At 45.4% G+C, this 24478-nt stretch overlaps 1 protein-coding gene across 2 annotated transcripts in view; it reads left to right on the top strand.

Moving 5' to 3' along the window:
- MATN2 (matrilin 2) overlaps positions 1-24478 on the top strand; it is a 168181-nt gene that overhangs the window by 40252 nt on the left and 103451 nt on the right. For both annotated transcript variants that reach the window (XM_006159724.3, XM_006159723.3), the window contains exons 2-3: positions 7740-8309; positions 18562-18684. In XM_006159724.3, the coding sequence (XP_006159786.1) occupies positions 7740-8309; positions 18562-18684 (693 nt within the window). The remainder of the gene's footprint in view (positions 1-7739; positions 8310-18561; positions 18685-24478) is intronic.

Genomic DNA, 24478 nt, shown 5'->3' with positions numbered 1-24478 from the left:
TTCTCCCTTGTATTACTAAGATTTTCATAGTTCTTTGTTAAATGCCCACAAACCATCTGCTTGTGGGAACTTTGCTGGAAAATGACGTGAAGCATCACATTTTCTGAAATCCATTTCCCTGGGCATTTGCCCTTTCCAAACTATCTTCCCCAAGCTATCTTCCTGAAAGATTGGTGACCGCTGTCTTTTTATCACAACTGTCCCATCTTTCAGTCTCCCATGGAGCCTCCCTTCTAATCAGCTCTTAATAAGCTCTTGTCAAGTGAATGAGAATGTGAATGACTAGCAGCCTGATTTACTGGGCGGCTGCTATTCAGGGAGGCAAGCATCTGTTTTCATCATTTTCTTAAAGTTTAAAAAAATACAAATAGGCATTTAGTGAGGGAGAAGCACTTGGCAGGAAGCAGGCAAGTGTGGGCCAAATCCCTCAGGTCCTGATTCCAGGCAAGGAAAGAACTGACCCGAGAGCTGGTGCAATCCCGGTGCATCTTGAGTATTCTGGAAATGGTAGATGTAAAGGAACAAAATTTTTCACATCCACTATGAGCACAACTTGGAGGTTAACGGTGTGAGCTCTTAACCCTGGGCACTAGCACAGTCAGAGCTAAGTGTACTTCTGAGTAGGGCAGTTCTAAACTCACCGTCCTCATCCAGAAAATGGGAATAATGGCAGTACCTACTCCCCAAAAGTGGGTGTGAGGAATAAATAAGCCAATATGTGTAAGACATTCAGAAAAAGGTCTGGCAGCTACTAAAAACACAGTAATTATTACGATAGCTAAAAATTATTATTATTATATTATCTTTGAGTCTCATAGGCCTACTGAGAGATTTTATCCCCATTTGACAGAAGAAGAACCTGAGTGTCAAAGAGGCTAAGGAAAAACATAAGCCCATTTGGACAGAAAGTGTCAGAGGAGGGGTCTGCAGATGGCATGGTGGTTAAGGCGCTCATCTCTCATGTGGTCGACTGAGGTTCAAGTCCTGGACTTGGTGGCTTGAAATTCACATTGGGCATGTGTGCATGTGTGCCCAAAATCCTGAGAAGAAAATAGAGGAGAAGGGATTGCCATGTGGCCCTCCTCTGGGGGCAGGGGGATGATTTCTTGCTTTTTGTTTCTCTCTGTCTCTTTGGTAAGTCGATCAAACTAATAGCAAAAATTTCTTAAAAAAAAGAAAGAAAAAAGCGGCAGAGGCTGGACTTGTACTGAGATCGTAGGACTCTACTGCTGTTTCGCTTTGGATTTCAAAGCCCTTGTTTAGTCTCATGAAATTATTTTATCCTCGTCATACAAATTCACATGCCTTCCTTCTCCAAACATGGCCTGACCTCTCCCGGCAAATGGCACAAACTATTTACTACGACATGACCATTATTCAGTGTAGCCAGACCAGGGAAGGCTGAAATCCTGACGGATGAGCTGGTTCTGAGGCTGCACACTGTGATCCTGTTGGGGTACCAGTGTGGCGTACAGATGTCCCAGCTTAGGTCTGGATGGTGTGCAGAGCTAACGTGATGCTCTTCGAGGCGGACCCATATGGGAGGATCCTGGCCTTGTGTCTGCTGACCTTCCTAAACACATGTGCTCATGGCTGGGGGCCTGCTCAGGCTGGGGGTGGATGGTGGTGTCAGGACCCTGTTAGGGATCCTGTCTCTCTCTCTTTCTCTCACCATATTTCTCTGTCTCTCTTGCTTATGAAAGAAAGAAGTTAAAAAAAAATTAAGAGAGATTTTTGTGGTAGGGTGTGTGCACTCGCCAGAGAGACAGAAAGCAAAATATCACCCCTACCCCCAAGGGATTGTGACCATGCCACAATCCCTTCTCCTCCATTTTTCTCTTGGAATTTTGGGCACACACACACACACACACACAAACACACACAAAGGCATGAGTTTCAAGCCTCTGAGTCCAGGACTTGAACCATAGTCGACCATGTGGTTTTCCAGTGACGAAAACATTATGCCATCTCCTGGTCCTGAATGAAGTAAATTAAAAAAAAATTGTCCTGTCTTAGGCATCCTTTCTCTGGAATGGCAAGAGACACTGGTTTGGAGTCAAGCTAACAGTATTGGCAGTGCCATTGACAGAGTCCAGATGGTTGCTTTATGGTTAGAAAGATGACATTTTATTATGTGCCCGCAAACCTTCTTCCAACTACTGCTGAAAAACCTAACGTGAAGGGCCAGAAGGAAAATTTTGTGTTCTTTTCCCAAGCCAAGGAGATAGGGTTGGCCTTCATCAGAACCAATGGTTAGCATGAGAGGAACACAGAGGAGAGTCTGTTTTCTAGAAATACCTCTCAGCAGTCCACATGTGGAGAAACTATGAGGCTCTTCATGGCAAAAATGTGTGCATGCATGCATGTGTGAATCAATATATTATTTATTTATTTTGAAATTTGCTCTGGCAGATGCACTCATCAGAAATAGTGAAAGAAGGAAAGGGAAAGTAAGAAATCACCCCCTAGGGGGATGGCCATGCTGCAATCCCTTCTCCTCCATTTTCCTCTTGGGATTTTGGACATGCATACACATATGCCTGGCATGCTTTTCTGGGCTAGAACCATGTGTAGGCAATGTGGGATCCAGCCACCTTAACCACCATACCACTCGCTAGCCCTATGGCAAATATTTCACACTACACCAAGTATCTGAAAAGCTCATATTGTAATGTCAACTATATTGAGAATTTTCCAAGGGCATCTGCCATAAGATAGTGGAAAAGGCATCAGTATAATCCCAGGTCTGACCGTAATGAGTCATGAGGCCTTACAGAGGTAGAGTCACCTCTGTGACTCTCAGTCATCTCTTTGACTCCCCTTCTGTAAAGTGAGAGACTTTCACCCTATTTGGACCCCTCCAGCTCTAAGGTTTTATTAGTCTATAATTCCATGAACTAAAAGTTCAAAAATGGTTATGCTCCCTCATAAAATGGCACGTATTTGGGTCCTGGAGTTTATTCTAGAACATTTTGGCTTTGTAGTTGTCATTGCCTTCTTGAGATTACTGCTCTGATTAAATTCCCTTTGCCTAAAGCCTTGTTTCACCACCAAGAATTTAATTTAATTCCACAAATGCTGACGAAAGACTTACTGCACTTCTAACCACTTGACCACAAAGATGAATGAGATCGGTTTCCCACTCTTCGGGCATTCACAGTGAAATAGTGAGGCCAAGACATCCCAGAAATTGTTTTCTCCAGAAATGTCTTTGTTTCCCAGACTAGTCATTCTCATAGTGTGGTTCCTGGACCAGCAGCACTGGTTAGTAATGTAAGTTTTTAGGTGCCATCTTGGACCCACTGAATCAGACGTTCTGTGGGTGTGACCCATTGATTTTTAACTTTTAATAAGTCTCCCTGGGAATTGGGATGCACACTCAAGTTTGAGAACCCCTGAACTAGCCCTTCCAGACCTAGCTGTGAGACTGGTTCTGAACCCTCAAGAGACCTGAAGCAATGTCTTGAAGAAAACTTGGTTCCTTGGGCTGCCAGGACTTGGTGTTTTCAACTTAGAACCACAGCTCACTTGGCACCTCCAACAACATTTTCAACCTTTGTAGTATTTTTGTAAATGTCCAGGCATTTTTGGAAACTACCCATTTGTTTTGACAGGAACTAATCCAATTTAGCACACAATTTCACATAGAACTGTCAAGCTTCCCTTTAAATTGATTGTGATGCTTGGTGGGATGGTGGCACTGTGACTAAGACCCATAATAAAAATCTCAGTCCAGAGCCAGCCATAGTGGTGCAGCAGTAGCACAACTCTGTGATACAGAACCCACATGGGGAGGTTCTGGGTTCATGTCCTGAGGTTTCTCTGTATATTCTGGGTGCACATACCTGCAAACTCATGATCTGGACTGGCTAGCTGGAGTTGAATCATGGCCTGATTCTTCCTCCCTGATCCCTCCCTCCTCATGAAACTTGAGAACTTAAAAATCGAAAAATGTCAGTTCAGGGAGAACCCCCTGCTTCCAAAGATCTCCAGAAGAAGAGAGTTCTTAGGGGGCCAGTCTGCTGTGTACCTCCTTTCCTTCAAAGAAGTCTTTCATTAATATCCTCCTCCCTGATGAGGTCTAAGCCTGGTCCCTGTTCTCCTTAGCAGGGGGAGATCACTGGGCCACATCCTTCCTTTAGGAAGTTCAGACATCAAGGGTGTGGCAGATGTGGTACCTGGAGATGGGTCAGCCTGGTCCTGGGAGTGCCTGGCCCTTGTCCTCTGTCCTGGGACCTGCAGATCTGCCATCCACTGCTCCAACCCAGGGCTAAAATAGATATGCACTTTCTCCAGGTACCTCTCAGGGTGCCCTGGGAGCCAGAGTTTGGGTGGATTCCAGTTCCACTTGCATCCTTGGGCAGTACCTTTGTACAGCCCCAACTGCATAGCTGTAAGTGGCGGCCCTGCTCCTGCTCAGCCTACGGCAGGGCACACGTGAGCACCAAGGAAGGAGAGCCAGCGTCCTGGGATGGAGTCAGCTGGGGAAAGCCTGTACACATAGTGACCACATGTTGGGGGCTCTCATCTGTGGTTCTTTATCCCCATCCTTTCTTTTTTAAAATTTACATTATTTATTTACTTCATTTTATTTGTTATTATTATTTTAATTGGACCGGAAAGAGAGAGAAAGGGAAAATGAGAAAGCAAACTACTATGTTCAGGACTCAAACCATAGCCATGTAGGAGTCCAGCGCCCCAATCACCATGCCACCTGCAGGCCCCCTGCATCTTTTTTTTTTTTTTTCATTCTCAACCACCTTTATTTTTTTTTTTTTTGTTTTTTTTTTTTTTTTTGAGAGGTTTTTGCTATAGGGCGCATGCGCTCGACAGACAGGCAGAGAGAGACAGAGAGACAGAAAGCGAGAAATCACCCCCCAGGGGGATGGCCACGCCGCAATCCCTTCTCCTCCATTTTCCTCTCGAGATCTTGGGCACGCACGCACACGCGCCTGGCATGAGTTTTAAACCACCAGGTCTGGGACATGAACCGCAGTCAACTACATGGGAGTCCAGCGACATAGCCATTATGCTAACTGTTGGTCCTATCCACCCTTAATTGAGTATTGGTATTTTCTTTTCATATTCTTCTCTTTTTCTAAATTATGAAAGGTTTATAAACTTTTAGTGTACATATTTTTTTCATCAAACCAATGGATATGATACTTAGCTCTTCTCTCAATAGCTTGTTCTGCAAACCAAATGGAACCTTTGTGATGAAAGTGCTCTGTTCAAAAGATTTTAAAAATATGCTTCAAATGTCAGGCTTAATATTGAACTTATCACTGGGCCCTCAAAGGCAGTTTCTGGGGCTTCTCTGTCCTGAGAAACTACCCGTAGATTCCTCCAGTCCCCCAGTGTTCCATGTGGATGTGGAAGAAGGTTGGCTTTCTGTCAGGCTGGTTTTGGGGGTGCTCCTTCCTCAGACTTGGTGGATTGCGAGGCTGCATTGACGAGGTGTGTGGGCAGGCAGTCAGGGACCAGTCCTGGCTTGGCAAGCCAGCCTGCACGGAATAATGACCTCATGGGCCTTTCTCACTTCTTGTTTTTATGACTAGCTTCACTGTTTCATTTTTGGCTTTCTCTCTCTCTCTAGCAGCTGTGGTGATTGGGATTTAGGGCAAGCATTTGGGATATCTTTACTAATCCCTTTCAAATCTCGATTTAGCTGCAAAGTCCGGGAAGGGAGTATAGAAGGGGAGGCAGAGGACAGGAGAGTAGGGGGGTGGTGAGAAGGGAGGACTGGGAAGGAGGGCCTTGCTCTGGCTAAAGGCAGTAACTCCAAATATGTGAGAAGTTCTAACAGAAATGTCCAGCTTCCTCCCACTGAGGCAGAGGGCCTGTCTTCACATCCATTATCATCCTTGTCCCAGAAACACAAAAGGGAGGTTTCCTCTACAGCCCAAATCTCTTCCACCTTCTTGCTTGGATGCTGAAGGCAGAAGTAAGGAAGTCGCAGTGCTAAGGGAGACTTCGTATCTGCTTTCTCCAATTTAATTCTGTCCTTTGTTAAAACGTTTCTTAGTCGGATCCCTTTTACTGTTTCCACTATTGCCTCCTGGGTTGCCATCTGAGACTGCTCCTCGCCCCTGCAACAGATTAGTAGCATAACTGTGTGGGACACCCTCTTTGCCTGCCAGACTCAGTTGACCGTTTACTGTGTAACTTCGCTACAGGAGTGTAAGCTAATGATACGATGCTAAGATGCCCCTCACCTATGACATCGTGTACAAATTTCTCAGTCTGAGTATAAAGGCTACCCTCCAACTAATTCCTGCCTACAACCCTGAGTATTACTACTCCAAGGGCCAATCACTTACACCGTTATCCATCAAATTCATTCCCTTTTAGGCTTTTGGTCATGTGTCCCTCTCCACATGTTCCTTCTCTCCAATCCAAACACTATGTGTCCCTGAGGCCAGTTCGTGTCCCATCTCCTCGACTAATATCGCTGTTTTCTGAATATTTATGCTCAGAACCACACAGTTTCATACTTGTTATTTTTTTTTTTTACTGTGTCATTAGCGAAGTCTTCCTAGGTGGACAGTAAGCTTTTTGACATTGGACCTTGACCTAAGCTTTTAAAATATTTTCTGCAGTGCCCGGCTAAGCTTATGTTTCATGCAGTGAATAATAAAATAGATTTGTCCTGATCAAGTGTTTGCCCACTTAAAAACTGCATTAGTCTGGGGCTAGCAGGTGGCATAGTAGTTAAGGTGCTGGACTCCCACAGTTCACATCCCAGACCTGGTGATTTGAAACTCATGCCAGGGACCGTTGCATGCGTGCCCAAAATCCCAGAGGAGAATGAAGTAGAAGAGGTTGCAGGATGGCCGTCCCCCCTAGGGGTTGATTTCTTGCTTTCTGTTGCTCTGGAGAGCATATGCACGCTATAGCAAAAATCTCTCAGGAAACAAACAAACAAAAAACTGCATTAGCGGATTGGCCTTGTAGTCCAAAGGTTAAGCCTTGTGCATACAGAGCCAGATCCCACATAGTACACAGTTTAAAACTTGGCCCCATAGGCTTGAAATACACACTGGGCACATGTGGATGTGTGCCCCAAATCTCAATAGGTTGGAGAAATAGAGGAAAAAGGAATGCGAGGTGACTTCACCCCATTGTGGAAGGGTGCTTTTTCTCTTTCTCTCTGTAGTGTGTGTGTACATGCTCTCTGGCAAAAACAAAATAAAACAAAACAAAACCACACTGGCAACTTTCTAGAAATTATGTTCATTTATCTTGCAAAAAGAAATCCTATCTGTGAGCAGGCAATTTTTATGATCATCCAGTCATGCACATATGTACACTTATAATTTTCCTGACTGGGGAAGGACAACTTGTAAGGATTGGAGGTTTTTGTTTTTGTTTTTTTTTGGAGAGGTTTTTGCTATAGGGCGCGTGCGCTCACCAGACAGAGAGAGACAGAGAGACAGCGAGAAATCACCCCCCCCAGGGGGGATGGCCACACTGCAATCCCTTCTCCTCCATTCTCCTCTTGGGATCTAGGGCATGCACGCACACACGCCCGGCGTGAGTTTTAAGCCACCGGGTCCGGGACTCGAACCGTAGTCAGCTACATGGGAGTCCAGCGACATTGCCATTATGCTAACTGCTGGTCCCAGGACTGGAGGTTTTTGAAGGGTGATCATTACCCCAGAATTTCCAACAATGGACAGTTTGTACTGGGTCTTCAGTTCTGTTCTAAGGAATGCATTTGACTTTTCCTCTTTCCTCAGAGAGCTCCTGTGAAAATAAGCGGGCAGACCTGGTCTTCATCATCGACAGCTCCCGCAGCGTCAACACCCACGACTATGCGAAGGTCAAGGAGTTCATCGTAGACATCTTGCAATTCTTAGACATTGGTCCTGACATCACCCGGGTGGGCCTGCTCCAGTATGGCAGCACTGTAAAGAACGAATTCTCCCTCAAGACCTTCAAGAGAAAGTCTGAGGTGGAGCGTGCAGTCAAGAGGATGAGGCACCTGTCCACAGGCACCATGACTGGACTGGCCATCCAGTATGCTCTGAACATCGCATTCTCAGAAGCAGAGGGGGCACGGCCCTTGAGGGAGAACGTGCTGCGGGTCATAATGATTGTGACAGATGGGAGGCCACAGGACTCGGTAGCCGAGGTGGCCGCAAAGGCACGAGACACAGGCATCCTGATCTTTGCCATCGGCGTGGGCCAAGTGGACCTCAACACACTGAAGGCCATAGGGAGTGAGCCCCATGAGGACCACGTCTTCCTGGTGGCCAACTTCAGCCAGATGGAATCGCTGACCTCAGTGTTCCAGAACAAGCTGTGCAGTAAGTCTTGCTCCTCTGTGGCTCCTCTAGATGAATTAATAGGATTCCTTGATTCATCCTCAGGTGTCCACTCAGTGCTAGCACATCCCAGGTACCATGCTGGAAATGAGTGAGGCCAAGATAGACATAACATTCTCTTGGGCTTACACTTTGGTCAAGGAGACAGATACTAAGCATATAATCCCATAAAGTAGTAATAGCTGCCGTCATAACAGTGCAATGGAGGAGGCATTCAGGGCATGAAGGAGCCTATAACCTAGACCAGGGTACCCGGAGATATCCCTGGGCAAGGGACCAAGCCCAAACTGCAGAGTGAGAAGAGCAGATGGACAAAAGTGTGTCTGCAGCATGTTGAGCTGCCCTGGCATTCCCTAAGTTGGAATTCATGAGTTGGAGTAGGTATGGGGCTAGGAGGGCAAAACAATTTCTCCTTGCGTAGTGTGGAAAACCAAGACATTTTTGCCCTGTGGTGGTCCTTGCAGTGGCTGTTCTCACAGCTGACAAACAGGCCCAGTGAAGATGTGGTCCCGGCTTTTTCTCACTTACGACGTTTGCTGGTGCCACTCTGCACCCTCCAACTCCTCTGCAAGAAGATGCTCCCCAGTTTCTTGAACTCAGTCGTCTATGCTGACTTTTCTTTCCTCTCTTGCTTTCCAACCCTCTTCTCCACAAGATTTCCCTCTCCCTCTCTTCCCACACTCCCCGCAGTTACCTCCAATCCGAGCTTCTGCCTCTGTTTCCAGCAGGCCAGGTTGATCTCTCCCAGTTTCTGCCTCTGCAGCTGTCTTCTCGTTCCTTCTTCCTCCAGCAGGGCAGGGGCCCAGGATGCCAGCCCAGGCTCCACTCTTGTCCCTGGAAAGTGGAAACATGCATCCTGACCTGGTACTCAGAGTCCCCACCTGCCCTGTCCATCCCCAGTGGACCCTGTCCCCGCCAGCTGACATGCTTCTTTGATGGGGAAATAAAAAGAAATGTCCACTTTTTTATTAACATATATAATTGCACATATTCGTGGGGCTATGATATGGTTTTTCAGTACAGGAATACGGTGTGCAATGATTATATCAGGGTAGTTAGTGTACCCATTGTCTCAGTCCTCTGTTACTACTTTGTGTCGGGAACATTGAAAATCTCCTCCTTTTAGTTACTCTGAGATGTACAGTAAGCGGTTGTTAACTCCATTGTCCCTATTCTCTAACATTAGAAATTGTTCCTCTTATCTATCTGCAGTTTCATTTCTATTAATCAACATCCCACTGTCCTAGCATCCTCCCGCCCCACCCGTCCTTCCTGGCCTCTAGCAGTCATTCTTTACCTCGCTATAAGAAATACCCATTTAAAAGTCTGTTTATTTAATTTTATTTATTGTTAGTAGTAGTATTTAAAAATTTTTTGCTATAGGGCATGTACACTCATCAGAGAGACACAGAGAGAGAGAGAGAGAGAGAGAGAGAGAGAGAGAGAGAGAAAGTGAGAAAGCAAGCTGCTGAGTCCAGGACTTAAACTGTGGTCAGCTATGTGGTAGTCCAGTGCCTTAACCACCATTTTTGATGCTGGGCCAAAAAATCCTTTTTTTTAAATTTAATTTTTAAATTTATTCATTCATTCAATTTGACCAGAGAGAGACACACAGAGAGAGAGGAAAAGTGAGAAAACAAGCCACCAGGTCCGGGACTCAAACTGTGGTCGGCCATGTGGCAGTGTCCAGCATTGTAACCACCATGCCACCTGCTGGTCCCAAACTATCCATTTTTTAATAAGCTATCTCAGCATGCTTTTCCAAACTAGGAGGACTTTAATTTTCAAGTCTCTTGAAAAAGCAGTATTCACGATGTTAGTTAGAATGTCTAACACAATTAACAACAAACCAAGGCAACTTTGTTACATAAATGAGCCCATTTATTGCAGGCTAGTGATGTTCCAAATGTCCGTGGTGCTTCTCCTGGTCTTTCAGTTCCTCGGTCCTCTGCGGTGGACTTGACTGTGACAGTGGAAGTGGTGGTGTGGGTCCAGGCACCTCTGGCTACTGTTTCTAGGCAGAAATCACAGTGCCAGACCCACACAGTGCCTCTCTTCATCTTGGTTTTGCCACAGAAGGAGCCAGTGTACTCGGTTCAGGCTGATTTCAATGTTCTTCATTTTCCAGAGTTTAGACACCAGAGCGGGTCCCATGTTTATGCACGGTCCTGACCTTATTGGTGCATTTAGCCACATCTTGGGGACCTAGGTCCCAGCCCAGAGAGAAAATACCTGTGTTTAAATGACTAGTCTTTCTCTTGAGCCCGAGTGGAGAATGAGCTTAAGAACCAGACTCTTCACCAGCTCCCCGAGAAGGGAAACCTGCCCTCTGTGTGTTCTGAGGGCCATTTCTCAGAAAATGACAAACCCAGGACCAGCAGTTATCATAATGGTTATGTCACTGGACTCACACGTAGTCGACCTTGGTTCTAGTCCTGGACCAGGTGGTTTAAATTCCCGCCAGGCGCATGTGCGTGCATGCCCAAGATCCTGAGAGGAGAATGGAGGAAAAGGGATTGCAGTGTGGCCATCCCCCCTGGGGGGTTATTTCTTACTTTCTGTCTCTCTCTGACTTTCTGGCGATAGTAAAAAACCTCTCCAAAAAAAAAAAAACCCCCCAAAAAAAAAAAAAAAAAAAAAAAAAAGAATATGGCATACCCTAGCCTGCCAAGATACAGGCTTCAAGGAGGAAGAAGAACAATGTGCTTTTGATGTGTCTTTTTAAAAATTCTCTGCTGAAGCGGGCCTGAGGTGGAGGCAGAGGTGGATTTGGTGGCATAGGCCAAGGAGGCTTTGGAGGATGAGGTAGTTTCCTAGGAGGCAGAGGAGGAGATCATAAGCCACAAGGAAAGAAGATGAAGTTTAAATACTTTCTCTGTCCCTCTGTCTTCCCTTTTCCAGTTGAAAGAAAGGCTGAGATCAGCAGTTGGCGTAATGGCTATGTCACTGGACTCCCATGTAGTCGACCGTAGTTCGCGTCCCGGATCCGGTGGCTTAAAGTCATGCAGGGCACATGTGCGTGCGTGCCCAAGATCCTGAGAGGAGAATGGAGGAGAAGGGATTGCTGCATGGCCATCCCCCCGGGGGGTGATTTCTTGCTTTCTGTCTCTCTGTCTCTCTCTCTCTCTGTCTGGTGAGTGCATGCGCCCTATAGCAAAAACCTCTCCAAAAAAAAAGAAAAAAGAAGAAAGGAAGGACTGGGGTTTTTGCTCTGTTACCTGATCACTGACAGAGCCTTTGAGCACATTCCAAGACAGGGTGCAGTCCTGTGGCTTCCTTGGAAAGCTGCAGAAATAATGTTTCAAGGGAAGATACTATTGATTTTAGCTAGATATTCTTTTTAAAGAGATGAGCGATAGAGCTAACCCTTATCTGTAAGTTTTGAATTTATATTGCTTTATCCCATATACAAAACCACTTTTTTTCCCTAAAAAACAGTTTTGTTTTGTTTTGTTTTTGTTTTTGTTTTTGCATTGGAGAATGTTTTATCATGATTTTTGCTTCAATGACTGTAGGACAAATTTAAAAAGTCCTAAACTCTGGGGGAAAAAAATTCCTCTGCTGAGAACTAACCTTAAAAAGCAGAGACCTCACTTTTTCTTGACTCTAGAATCAAAAGGGCAGGCAGGTAGTGTGGAAGTTAAGGTGGCTGGATCCCACATGGCTGGATTGTGCAGTTTGAGGCCTGGACCCAGAAGCTTGGGAAACACACCGATGTGTGCACGCATGCCCCAAACCCTGAGAGCAGAATGGAGAAAGGACTGTGGTGTGGCCATCCCCGCTGGGGTGATTTCTCACTTTCCCTCTCTCTGTCTCTCTCTCTTTGTCTCTCTCTGGCAAGTGTATGTGCCCTATAGCAAAACTGGGGGGAAAAAAGATTTACTTAATAAAATCAACGACACGAAGAAAAAAAATAAACGTTTTCTTTGTGATGTCACTGGGCAATGTTCAGAAGTGCTGTTTCACTGTGTCGCCGAGAGGCTGTGTTATCGTGGTGGCCAGGGCCTGAATCAACTGGAAAACTTCAATCCTAGAACACGCAGCAAAGGTTTTAGGGTCTATTACTCTAAAAGACTTCTGCAGAATTTATGTTCCCCCTTTCCTGGAAATATTAAAAAAAAATAGTTTCATCACCATTTTGACAGTTTATTCATTTGTATTGGAAGATTTTAATGGACGAATTATTTTTTTGGAGAGATTTTTGCTATAGGACGCATGCACTCACCAGAAAGACAGAGAGAGACAGAGACAGAAAGTGAGAAATCACCCCCCAGGGGGGATGGCCACGCCGCAATCCCTTCTCCTCCATTCTCCTCTCGGGATCTTGGGCATGCACGCACATGCGCCTGGCATAAGTTTAAGCCACCAGGTCCAGGACTTGAACTACAGTCAACTACGTGGGAGTCCAGTGACATAGCCATTATGCCAACTGCTGGTCCTGGAGGAATTCTTTTATATGCACTTTGGATTTATCAGCAAATGGAAAGATATTATGAGTAAGGCTGAGGAGCTGCACCCAGGACCACATGGTCGAATGTAGACTTGTCCGTGAAAGAAACTTGTTTCCATGCTTTATGGCAAGAGAGCAAAATTAGAAAGCAACCTGGATTGTTTTCCCTTCATCACCTTTGTGATGATTTGGAAGCGCTAAGAAAATGTTGGTATTATCCTGTTTATTTGTATGGCCTGAGAAATCAACCCCCCACCCTCCATCCACTCTTCCAGAGGCACAGGTGGCTCTTCATGGTTCCAGGCTCTGCTTTGCAGAACCATTAACCTCTCAAAAGGCTTAAGAGGCCCCAGGGCCTCTTCATCAACTGCACCATAAAGAGGTAAAGACCACAATAACCAACATTTTTTTGTGTGTGTAGAGGTTTTTGCTATAGGGCGTGTGTGCTTGCCAGAAAGACAGAGAGAAACAGAGAGACAGAAAGTGAGAAATCAACCCCCCCCCAGTGGTGATGGCCATGCTGCAATCCCTTCTCCTTAATACTCCTCTTGGAATCTTGGGCACGTAGGCACGCACACGCATCAGGTTTGAGTTTATATCAACTACTGGTCCCTTTTCTTTTTTGGAGACGCAGTAATCAACATTTATAAAGTACTTTCCCTTATGTGTACCCACTTGATCCTCAGGAAAACCTGGGCAGGCAGGCAGTACGATACTATCACTCCCCTTTTTACAGGTTAGAAAACTCGTTAGTTAGGTGAATCACCCAAGAGCAAACTGCCAGGATTTGGTAGGGTTCTGTTTCCAAGTCTATTGTCCATTTCACGCCTCCACATGTCAAGAATTAAACATTCTTTTTTTTTAAAAAAGAATTATTTATTTCATTGTATTATTACTATTGGTTTTTTAATTTAATTTAATTTAATTCGTCCAGAGACAAAGAGAAAAGGAAAGTGAGGAAGAGCAAGCTGCCAGGTCTGGGACTCAAATCATGGTAGGCCATGTGGGAGTTCAGTGCCTTAACCACTACACCACCTGCCAGCACCTTACAAATTCTTTTTTTAAGGTGAACAGTTCTTTTTTTTCTTTTTGGAGAGGTTTTTGCTATAGGGCACGTGCGCTCGCCAGACAGACAGAGAGAGACAGAGAGGCAGAAAGTGAGAAATCACCTCCCATGGGGGATGGCCACACCGCAATCCCTTCTCCTCCATTCTCCTCTCGGGATCTTGGGCACGCATGCACACATGTCTGGTATGAGTTTTAAGCCACCGGGTCCGGGATGCAAACCGCCGTCAACTACATGGGAGTCCAGCAACATAGCCATTATGCTAACTGTTGGTCCCAAGGTGAACCACTTTCTGATGGCAACCGCCCCAGCTTAGCCTTGCCACATAAACCTGTTTCGTTGTTGACATTCACCTGAAATAGAAAAATCTCTGAAGGGAAGCTTTTGTAGGGTCAGGGGGAATAGATTCCGGCTAGTCAATGCTGAGCAAATCTTTTGTGCTTGGTGTGTCTCAGTTGCCTCATGTGTAAACTGGGGATTTCTGACGCAGAGTAGATGTGTGAGCAAGAAATGCAAACTGTGGAGACCTGTTCCGTGCATACCCTTTCATGTATTACAGTCAGGTGCACAGAGAACAGGCTCGGCTGACAGCCTCAGTTCTGATCTGCTCTCAAATGGTCAGACGATAGAAAGAGGGTCTTCATGGTTGCAGATCTCCTCTCTGAGATTCTAGAAGTCTCATTAGTTTCTTTACTGAGCAGCACCCTACTAATGAGCAACGTTTAGTAAGCTGCACCCTGATAATAGCTAATCTTGTTCTGTGATAGGTACGTTCCATTATTCCATTCAATACTTAAAAACGGGCCAGATGGTGGTATGATGGTTAAGATGGCTGGATCCCACATAGCCAACTGTGGTTCAAGTCCTGAACTCTGGCTTGAAAACCACATTGGGCACGTGTGTGTGCATGCCCAAAACCCCAAGAGGAGAATGGAGAAGAACTGATTGAGGTGTGACCATCCCCCATTGTGGCGTGATTTCTCACTTTCCTTCTCTCTCTCTCTCTCTCTCTCTCTCTCTGTCTCTGGTAAGCAGGTGCACCCTATGGTAACCTTAAAAAAAAAAAAAGCCCATTTTAAAGAGATGGAAATTGGAAAGCTTAGAAAGACTAAGAGATTCACAGCCTAAGCTTTTACTCTCCACGTGCCAGGCCAAGGTTTCCAGGCTGGGGAGGAGGGCGATGTTTCCTTTCCAGAGCAATAAGATGTTTGCTGTCTGAAGTATGCACTTCAGAAGCCTCAGAAAGTCCCCTGGGATTGGAGAACTGAGGTCAAAGAATGCGCAGGGGCTCTAGGTGAGGTTTAAAGAGGAGGTAATAATATCATTAACATTTACTACTATTAATATGCATGTGCTGTTTTGAGCTACTAGCATATATTAACTCATATTATTTACAAACGACTCTGTGAAGTGGGTGCTTTTATAATTTTCATTTTACAGAAGAGGTACTTGAGAACCAGAGTGTTAAATAACTTGTTCAAGATCTTGGGTCTTTAAGTAGTAGAGTGGAGATGCGAGCCCAGTTCTGAAGGCAGAACTGAAGAATAATGCCAGGTCTGTAGATGGAGGATCAAGGCAAACATTTTATCACAGTCAGAAATTGATTAGGGTCTGGAGCCAGAATGCCTGCGGGGAGAATCCTGGCTTTGGCTCCTGCTGCCTGTGTGACAGTGAATCTGAGCTCAGTGGCAGCTTTAACTCCACGATCAGTGATTTCCCACAGCAAACATCAGCCACAGCAAGGAGGAATCCCGAGGCTGCTTTCTCAGGCCACCTCTAAGACCGTCAGAGTAAGTTGGAGGCAGAGTGCCTGTGAATTGGGGTCCTGTCTCAAGATGACTAAAACCCACACATCTAAGGGCTCACCATTTTTGCCACCCAGTGACAAAGAAGACTGAATCTAGGGACTGAAAAATGTGTGTCTGTCCGAGTGTTCTGGTGATTCATAGAAACTTGGGCAGGACTGCTTTTAATTAGCCTCTTGGTACCTGTTTATCAGATTGACCTGGTATTTTGGAGCCTGGAGCCAGACTGTTCCTACTAATTGCCCCATCTTGCCTGGGTCGGGCACAATTTAAGGCCCTAATAGCATTCCCAAGACACACCCTTCACTGACTGACCTGGGCAAAGTCTACATTTATCACACCCCTTTGAGGCCCTGTTGTGAAGTGGGGGACTGGACTGATTTCACAGACGTTGACTCACCTAGTAATATTTTCTTTCAAGACCCCCAAGCAGCCCCACCGTTCCTCATTCATTTACTCACTCGTAAATTCATTAAAAAGCATTTCCGTTCCTTTGCTATAAAATGATTAACAGAAGGGCCAGCAGGTGGTGTGATGGTTAAGGTGCTGGACATTCACACATGGCTGACCATGGTTCAAGTCCTGGACCTGGTGGCTTGGTTTCTCATTTTCCTTCTCTCTGTGTGTCTGTCTTTCTCTGGTCAAATTAAGATAAATGAATGAATAAATAAAATTAAACAAATAATTCTTTAAAAAATGATTAGCAGATATCAAGGACTAGGCACTATCCTAAGCACTTTATCACCTTCATTAATTTAACCCTTGCAAGACCTTATGAGGTAGGTCTATTTTTAATCTTGCTTTTACTTAAAGAGCTTGAGAAAATTGCTCAGGGTTGGGGCCAGCAGGTGGTGTGGTGGTTAAGGCACTGGACTCACACATGGCTGACCATGGTTTGAGTCCCAGACCTGGTGTCTTGTTTTCTCACTTTCTATCTCTCTTTCTCGTGAGTGTGCATGCCCTATAGAGAATTTAACAGAAGAAAGAAAGAAAGATCATAATAGGGACCAGCAGTTGGCATAATGGCTGCGTTGCTGGACTTCCATGTAGTTGACCACGGTTTGAGTACCGGACCCGGTGGCTTAAACTCACACTGAGTGCGTGTGCATGTGTGTCCAAAATCCCAAGAGGAGAATGGAGGAGATATGTATATACAAAATAAATTAAAAAAAGAAAGACAATTGCCCACGGTCACAAAAAAGATGTTTATGTCACCCTACACTAAAGTAAAAATGGCTGGGTTTACTCTCTGAGCTTTCCTAATGTCCTTTGTACCCCAGCAGGTAAACACAGGCAAGCATCGGCTCAGAACAATGCAATGTAGATTGTGCTACTGCAAAATAAAACACTGCCACTTCCCTAGTTCATTTGTTGCCCACCACGTTTCTTCCTTAGATGTGGAGACTGCTGTCAGCTGGATTTCATCAGTAGCTGACTTTTCCCAAGCACTGGATTAATGGGACTGTTCTTAGCTTTTGAATGTCCCTCTCATTTTAGCTTCGTATGGGCATTTTCTCCATGTAGACATCTCTCTTATATGTGAAGAACACTTGCACAACTCGTTCTGTTTATACTGATGCTCGTTACTTGTAAATATGCTCAAGCTACACTCTATTGAGTAAAGTCATAAATTAAAACATCCAAAACAATGAGAGTTTTTATGAGCTCCAGATAGACTTATGCAAGAATTGATGTTATCTGAAAGTCAAAGTACTTCAAACACTAAATGCAGAAATATTGTAAATTGAGATATAAAGATATTATTGAAACAGGAAATATATGACTGCATTATTTTTTATCCCAAAATACTTTGTATACTTTTACATATTAAAAAATTACATTATTTGGGCCAGCCCAGTGGCCTGGTGGTTAAGTGAGTTTGTTCCCACGTGGCCAACTACAGTTTGAATGCTGGCCCTGGTGGCTTGAAAAACACACTGGGCACATGTGTGTGCATGCCCCAAATGCTGACAGGATGAAGAAACGGAGGAGAAAGGATTATGTGACCACGCCTCATTGCAGGGTGCTTTTCCCTCTCCCTCTCCCTGCCCCTCCCCCTCTGTGTTTCTCTGTCTCTCGCTAGTGAACACACATGCCCTCTGGTAATAAAATTTTCTTTTTCTCTATTACTCATATGACTTACAATCTTGAGAAACTTGGTTCTTTTTTTTTCTTTCTTTCTTTTTTTGGAGAGGTTTTTGCTATAGGGCACGTGCGCTTGCCAGAAAGACAGAGAGAGACAGAGAGTCAGAAAGCCAGAATTCACACACATACCACCACCATCACCACCACCCCAGGGGGGGATGGTCACACCGCAATCCCTTCTCTATTCTCCTCTCGGGATCTTGGGCACACACGCACACGCGCCCAGCGTGAGTTTAAGCCACTGGGTCTGGAACGCAAACCACGGCTGGCTACATGGGAGTCCAGCAACAAAGCCATTACGCTAACTGCTGGTCCCAGAAACCTGGTTCTTTAAACACATCCTCATTTAACTGATGAGTTTTCTCTAACTCTTTTGCTGCCTACTGAAAATTCACATTTTACTCAAAATTCCTGGTGTCAGTTAACTTTTTAATGCCCTTGTTCCTCAAATGGGTATTATTAAGTTGAACTAGAAAGTTAGGGTTGTGTAAGTCAAAAGCAATCGAATATCAGCTAGTTGATTTGGTTCAATTCATTGGCCTCACACCATTTCCTTATGACCTTCCGCAACCCTTTAGTTATAGATTACTGCTTGTCTTGTTTTTTGTGTATCTTAGACTGTTTAACCCTCTGAAGGGTAGGAACTTCAGTTTGCTTGTGAGGCCTGCCCTCTTCCTCACAAGGCAGGTTTTGAATAAACGTTCGCTGGGTGGACGGAGGTTAGAGAAGAATCCTTGTTCACGGTACTTCCTGTGTCTCTCCTTTCAGCCGTCCACGTGTGCAGCACCCTGGAGCATAACTGCGCCCACTTCTGCATCAACACCCCTGGCTCCTACATCTGCAGGTGCAAGCAGGGGTACATTCTCAACTCGGATCAGAAGACTTGCAGAAGTAAGATTGCTTTGCCTATGTGGATGTACTCTCCCCTTCCTCTCTCTTCTTTTATCTGGCCTATTTTCATCCCTGGTACCACATGCAATGCAGTTATAATCTCTCTGAGGACTGAAATGGAGTTTCATCATTTTTGTTGACCCTACTCCCTACTCTACCATCACAGTGCCTAGGCTCAAGCCAGCACATGGTAGGGCATTGGGAGGAGAATGGAGAAGGGAGGGTCATTCCACTGGGAGGTGATTTTTCACTTTCTCTCTCACTGTCTCTCTGATGAACACCCGTGCCCTATAGCAAGAAAACTCTCTCTTTCTCTCTCTCTCTCTCTCAAAAAAAAAAAAAAAAAAAAAAAAAATAGACTTGAATGCATGAGCTGGTCTCCTTTACTTTCCAGCCTGTTCTTTAGGGGGAACTACTGAAGAGCCTTCACATCCACTGTCTTTATTACTTATGCCCTGAGGAATTGTCTCCATACGCCACTCTCTAAAGCTGAAGGGTATAGGATGAGTTATTAACATTGGTTGGGAATAACTGAATAGTTCTGTTTTACAAGTGTGCAGGGACCTAGTTGCTTTACCGAGGGACACTTTATAGGTCTTCTAAATTTAAGAAAGGGCAAAGAGATATAAACCATGAGAAATCACATTCCCTCCCTTTCTTTTTTTTTTTTTTTTTTTTTTTTTTTTTACCCAGCCCCCAAAACTAGTCAGTACACTTGTAGTTGAGCCACAGTAAGGTCATCTGCCCTTAAAGCATAAAATTACCCAAATTCTGAGTATTGTACCCACTTTTTTTTTTTTTTTAAGTTCTAAGTAATGCTATATCAATCCATAGACAACCAGGCTGCCAAAGCAAGGCAGGAGGAAAACCAGCCCACACAGAGGCAAATAAAACTCCGCTAATCTGACGTGAAGTTCATGCAATGCGCAATTGTTACTATACCGCATGGCAGGCAATTAAGCATTAATGGGAAGCAGTTTGCACAAATGACTGTAATTAGTATCACATTTATAGAACAGAAAACCACATTTTCCATTTTTGCTCTTACTTTTTAGTTTCAGGGTTGAGTGAGTTGGCCGGCGGCCTCTCTGTACCCCAAGACTAGGGAACATCTGCTTGACCTCCTCCAGTTCTATGGCCTGGAGAAACTCAAAGCCCTCTGACTCTGAATCCTTTGGATTCTCAGGCTCCTCCCAGATCCCAGGATGGAATCCAGATGGCTGAGTGTAGCCTGAGTCAGTCCTATCTTCTGCTTGAAGATCTGACACTTCTTCAGGTTCCCAACAAAAACAGCTCACACCAAATATGTATGCGTTTAATAGAATTTACTAGGGTTGATCCCAAAGTGTAGCAGTTAAGCATTGCCCAAAAGAAGCTTGATCCCACATGGCTGACCAGGGTTCAAGTCCTCACCCTGTTGGCTTAAAAATCATGCTGGGCAGGCCTGGGATTTTGAGTAAATGGAGAATTGGAGGAAAAAGGTTTGTGGCATGACCAAACCCTGTTGGGGAGTACCCCTGTAAGGGAGTGTTTTCTTTATATCTCGCTCATGCTGTGCATACACCCTTTGGCATAAAAAAAGAGGAGGCCAGCAGATGGTGTAGTGGTTGGGGTACTGGACTCCTACATGGCTGATTGAAGTTTGAATCCCAGACCCAACAGTTTGAAGATCACGCTGGGCACATGTGCATACAGAGACTGGAGGAGAAGGCCAAAAAAAAAAGAAGTTGCTGGCTCTGTGGCACAGTGGTAATTTACTGCTCAAAAGAAGCCAGATTGGGTCATCAGGTGATGTGGGAGTTAAGGTGGCTGGATCCCACATGGCTAACTGTGCAGTTCATGTCCTGGACCCGGCGTCTTAAAAATCACACTAGGCATATGTGTGTGTGGGCCCAAAGTCCAGAGAATGGGTAGGGAGAAGAAAGGACTGTGGTGTGACCATCCCCCATAGGGGATAATTTCTCTCTCTCTCTCTCTCATGAACATATGCACCCTAAATAGAAACTAAAAAAAAAAAAAAAAAAAAGCCAGATCTCACACGATGACTGGAGTTTGAATCCCTGGCATGGTCAGCCTGAAAACTCTTGGCAATCACACGATTGCCTAGGATCCAATGGGCTGTAGTACTGTAGGAAGGGGGTCATGGTGCGAACAGACCCTGCAGAGGTCTGTGTCCCCTTCTCTCTTTCTCTCATGTGCATGCATGCCCTATCAAGAATAAAGAAAAATGAAACAACAATGTACCAAAGAACTGGGCAGCCCAGAAAGGTCATCTTACACACTGCTCAAAAAAACAACCTGAACAGCTCTTTTAGACACCCCAATCCTCTTTGAGGGTTCTGTGCCCATCCACACATTCTCTGTAGACCACCTCAGAGCACTCAATTCCCACCATCTTACCACACGCTTCCTTTCATTCCCTCCTGAAGAGCACAGACATCCCTTCTCCTTTTCTCATGCCCTGTAATTGAGGATCTGGGTATCAGATGTCCATTTCCCACGAGCTTGCTTAACTATGCCAGAGGGATTCTGACACCAGTGAGATTGCTTGATTGCACGGGCAAGGCCTCCCCGACACACCAGGGGTTGTCAGCCCAGTCCCCTTTTCCCAGGCCTCCCCTGAGTGCCACAGGCCTTGGCTCCCTTCTGCCTGGGCTGTGGTGCAGTAGAGCAGGAAGCAGAAGAGCTGGGCTTAGGAAGTACTGAGGAGGTGGAGGGACAGGGAGGCCCTTGAGACAGGAGCCCAGGGCGCTGGTCGGTAAACCTCAGTAACTAAGAGTCGGCCAGGATACTGCCTCCTGGGCTCACTCCCAAAAACACTGCCTCAGGGGTCTGGATATTGAAGGGCTTCTGACAGGTTACTTCCACACTCTGAGGGTCACTGGCCTGAGGCAGTGAAGGGGTCCCGGGAAGGGCTCCTGAGTGAAGGCAAGATCCTGGAGCAGACTCTGCTGTCCTGCAGCAGACTCTGCTGTCCTGCATTAGCCAGGCCTCCAGTCCCCCTGCTAGCGTTACCCAGACTTAGCTCACTATGCACAGTGATAAAGGCCATGCCCTCTCTTTCAGGAAAAGATGATACTCATAACTTGTTGCTTTCCTGAAACTGGGATACCATGGCCTTGTTAGGTGGGTGTGTGTGGGGGATAGGGTCTTTACTGTCCATAGATCTGGGTGTAAATCCTCAGATGATCCCTTACCAGCTGTGGTCATTTCACCCTGAGTTGATTATTTAGATCTCTTGACCCTCAATGTCTTCCCCTAAAATGAGATAGGTCGTAACAAATGAACACCTGTCCCCAAGGTGTTGGCCCCTGCATTTGGTCTGGTAGTTAAAAGCTGGGCTCAGGGAAGGCTGGGCCATGGCTGACTTCTGCCTTCAAGCTGCTTGCAGGAACCTGTCCCTTAAACAAAGAGAAACTCACCGTGGGCCAGGAGGAGGACACCCAACTGTCTCCTCTCCCGCCCCCTATGCCGTCCTGGTTATAGCTGGATAATCTCCCAGATGAAAAGGACTGTGGTTAACCTGTTTCCGGAAGCACCTCTCATTCCCTGGAAAGTGCTTGCTGTCGATTCTTTTGTACACCCATTGATTGGTTCATTTATTTTTCCATTTACCATTTGTCATTGAGTATATAAAATGTGCCAGGCAGCATACCAAGCAGTGGACGTAAAATAGTGAATGAAACGCAATGTGCCTTCTCTTTGGGAGCTCACGTTCTTTCCCAGGGGTGAAACAGCCAGGATCATTGCAGCCGTACATAACTGAGTCCGTGTCTGCTCGGTGTGTGGCACGTGGGGTCAGGCCTAACTGCAGCCGCTTTGTAAGTACTTACCATGAGCTCTCGCAAGTGTTTCATGACTGTTATCTCATTTAGTTCTCTTCGTGAGCTCTTAGAGTAGGTTTTTATCACTCTCATTTTACCAATAAGGAAAAGAAGGAACAACAACAACAAAAAGGTTAGATAGCTAAGGTCCCACGGTTAGCAATGTGACCAAACCAGAAGCCAAATCCTGTCATAGCCTAGCTCTTCTGTCCGATGATGCTTGAGGGCCCCCAGATGGCTGCAGGGTTGCCCTGCAACCTTCACCACCAGGAGGACAGACAGGCTCAGGGCCACTTACCCTCTGACCTAGTCACTACTCATTGTCATTTCCCCATGTCCATTGCCAGCTGTTGCCACAGCACGGATGATTGGGGGAGGACCTCTTTGGCAATTGCCTTCAGATACACACGCGCACTCACATACATACACACACTGTAGATACAGCACAAGGGGTCTTCAAAAAGTTCATGGAAAAATGAAATGAAAACATGAGTTTATTTTTGTGTAGAAACACTGAAATATATGTATAATTTTTTATGATATGTATTTTCCATTTTCTTTTTGAAGACCCGTCCCATATATCGGCACTACTTTTTTCTTTCTTATGGGAGGAAAAGTACAGGAGGGAGAAACAGAGAGATACATTTTAATTTTAATTGTTTTAGTTTTTGCTATAGATTATGTGTATTTGTCAGAGAGAGAGAGAAATGAGAAATCACTCCTTAAGGGGAATGGCCACACTGCAGTCTCTTCTCCTTCAGTCCCCTATTGGGATTTTGGGCACGCAGGCACACATATCCATTGTGATTTTCAGACTCCTGGATCCAGGACTTGAATCGCGTAGCCAGCCATGTGGGATCCAGCATCTTAGCCTCCAGGCCACTTGCTGGCTCTAGAGATACATGATTGTAACAGGGTCTACCCATTACGATCCTCCTGCCCCAGCCTCCCAGTCAGCTAGGACGACAGGTGCACGTCACCATACCCTACCTGTTCAGGTTGGTCTGGAAACCAAGCCCAGGCCTCCCATGTGGTGTCAGCCATCTCACAGTGGCGCCCTCTTGTGGGCATGACCTTGGCTGGGCCTTTCCAGCACTCTATTTGTATTCCGTCTGTGTGGAGAGAGGACGCCCTGGGGGGTGGGTGATGTCTCACTTTCTGTCTCTCTGTCTCTGTGGCAAGCAAAAATCTCTCAAAAAATAAAAAATAACCATGTTGAATGAAAAAAAAACAGACCAAAGAAAGAGTACCTACTGTGTGATTCCATTTACGTAAAATTATAGAAAGTGGCACCTAATCAGTAATGACAGAAGGCAGATACATGGCTTCCTGGGGCTGTGGGGAGAGGCAGGAGGAGTGATGACCAAGTGGCCCCAGTGGCCCCCAAGAGGCCCCAGCCATTGCCCGGCATACTTCATATGTAACACCTCAGTGAAATTTGCTTCTATAACCATAATTCATATGTCTTTAAATAAATGTGAGAATTGTTCTCTGGAGAAAGACTTCTTTGCAATAATCATGAATGATATTTAAGAAGCAAAACAAAACAAAGTGGGCCCAGGAAACTTTGGGGGTGAAGACCATGTTTTATCTTGATCATGGTGATGTGCTGATATGTCCACGTTATCAGATTGTACTCTGCATAGGTGTAGCTTACTGCAGGCCAGTTTAACTCTATAGAACTCCATCTATCAATCAGAACAAGATTTGGAAAGTGAGTAGTGCTGAGATAAGTGGTGGTCATTGCCTGAAAGTGGATGAAAGGGAAGACACTGGGGGAGAGATGAAAGGGAATGGATGAAAGGGAAGGGATGGGAGAAAGTCTTGGCACTAGACCAGACCGCCTGTCTGCGATGGTTTGTTTGAGGTGTCAGTAAGGGACAGTATCAAGGAAGTGTCAAGCTGGGACAAATTATGGAGTGATTTGATTTTCAAGCTGGGTTCCAATAGTGTCATTTGGTGAGTAGGGA

Source organism: Tupaia chinensis, unplaced genomic scaffold (genome assembly GCF_000334495.1).
Source record: "Tupaia chinensis unplaced genomic scaffold, TupChi_1.0 Scaffold000646_1, whole genome shotgun sequence".
Classification (NCBI taxonomy): Eukaryota; Metazoa; Chordata; class Mammalia; order Scandentia; family Tupaiidae; genus Tupaia; species Tupaia belangeri.
Note: the sequence above shows the minus strand (reverse complement) of the source record. Positions and strands in the feature narration are given on the sequence as shown.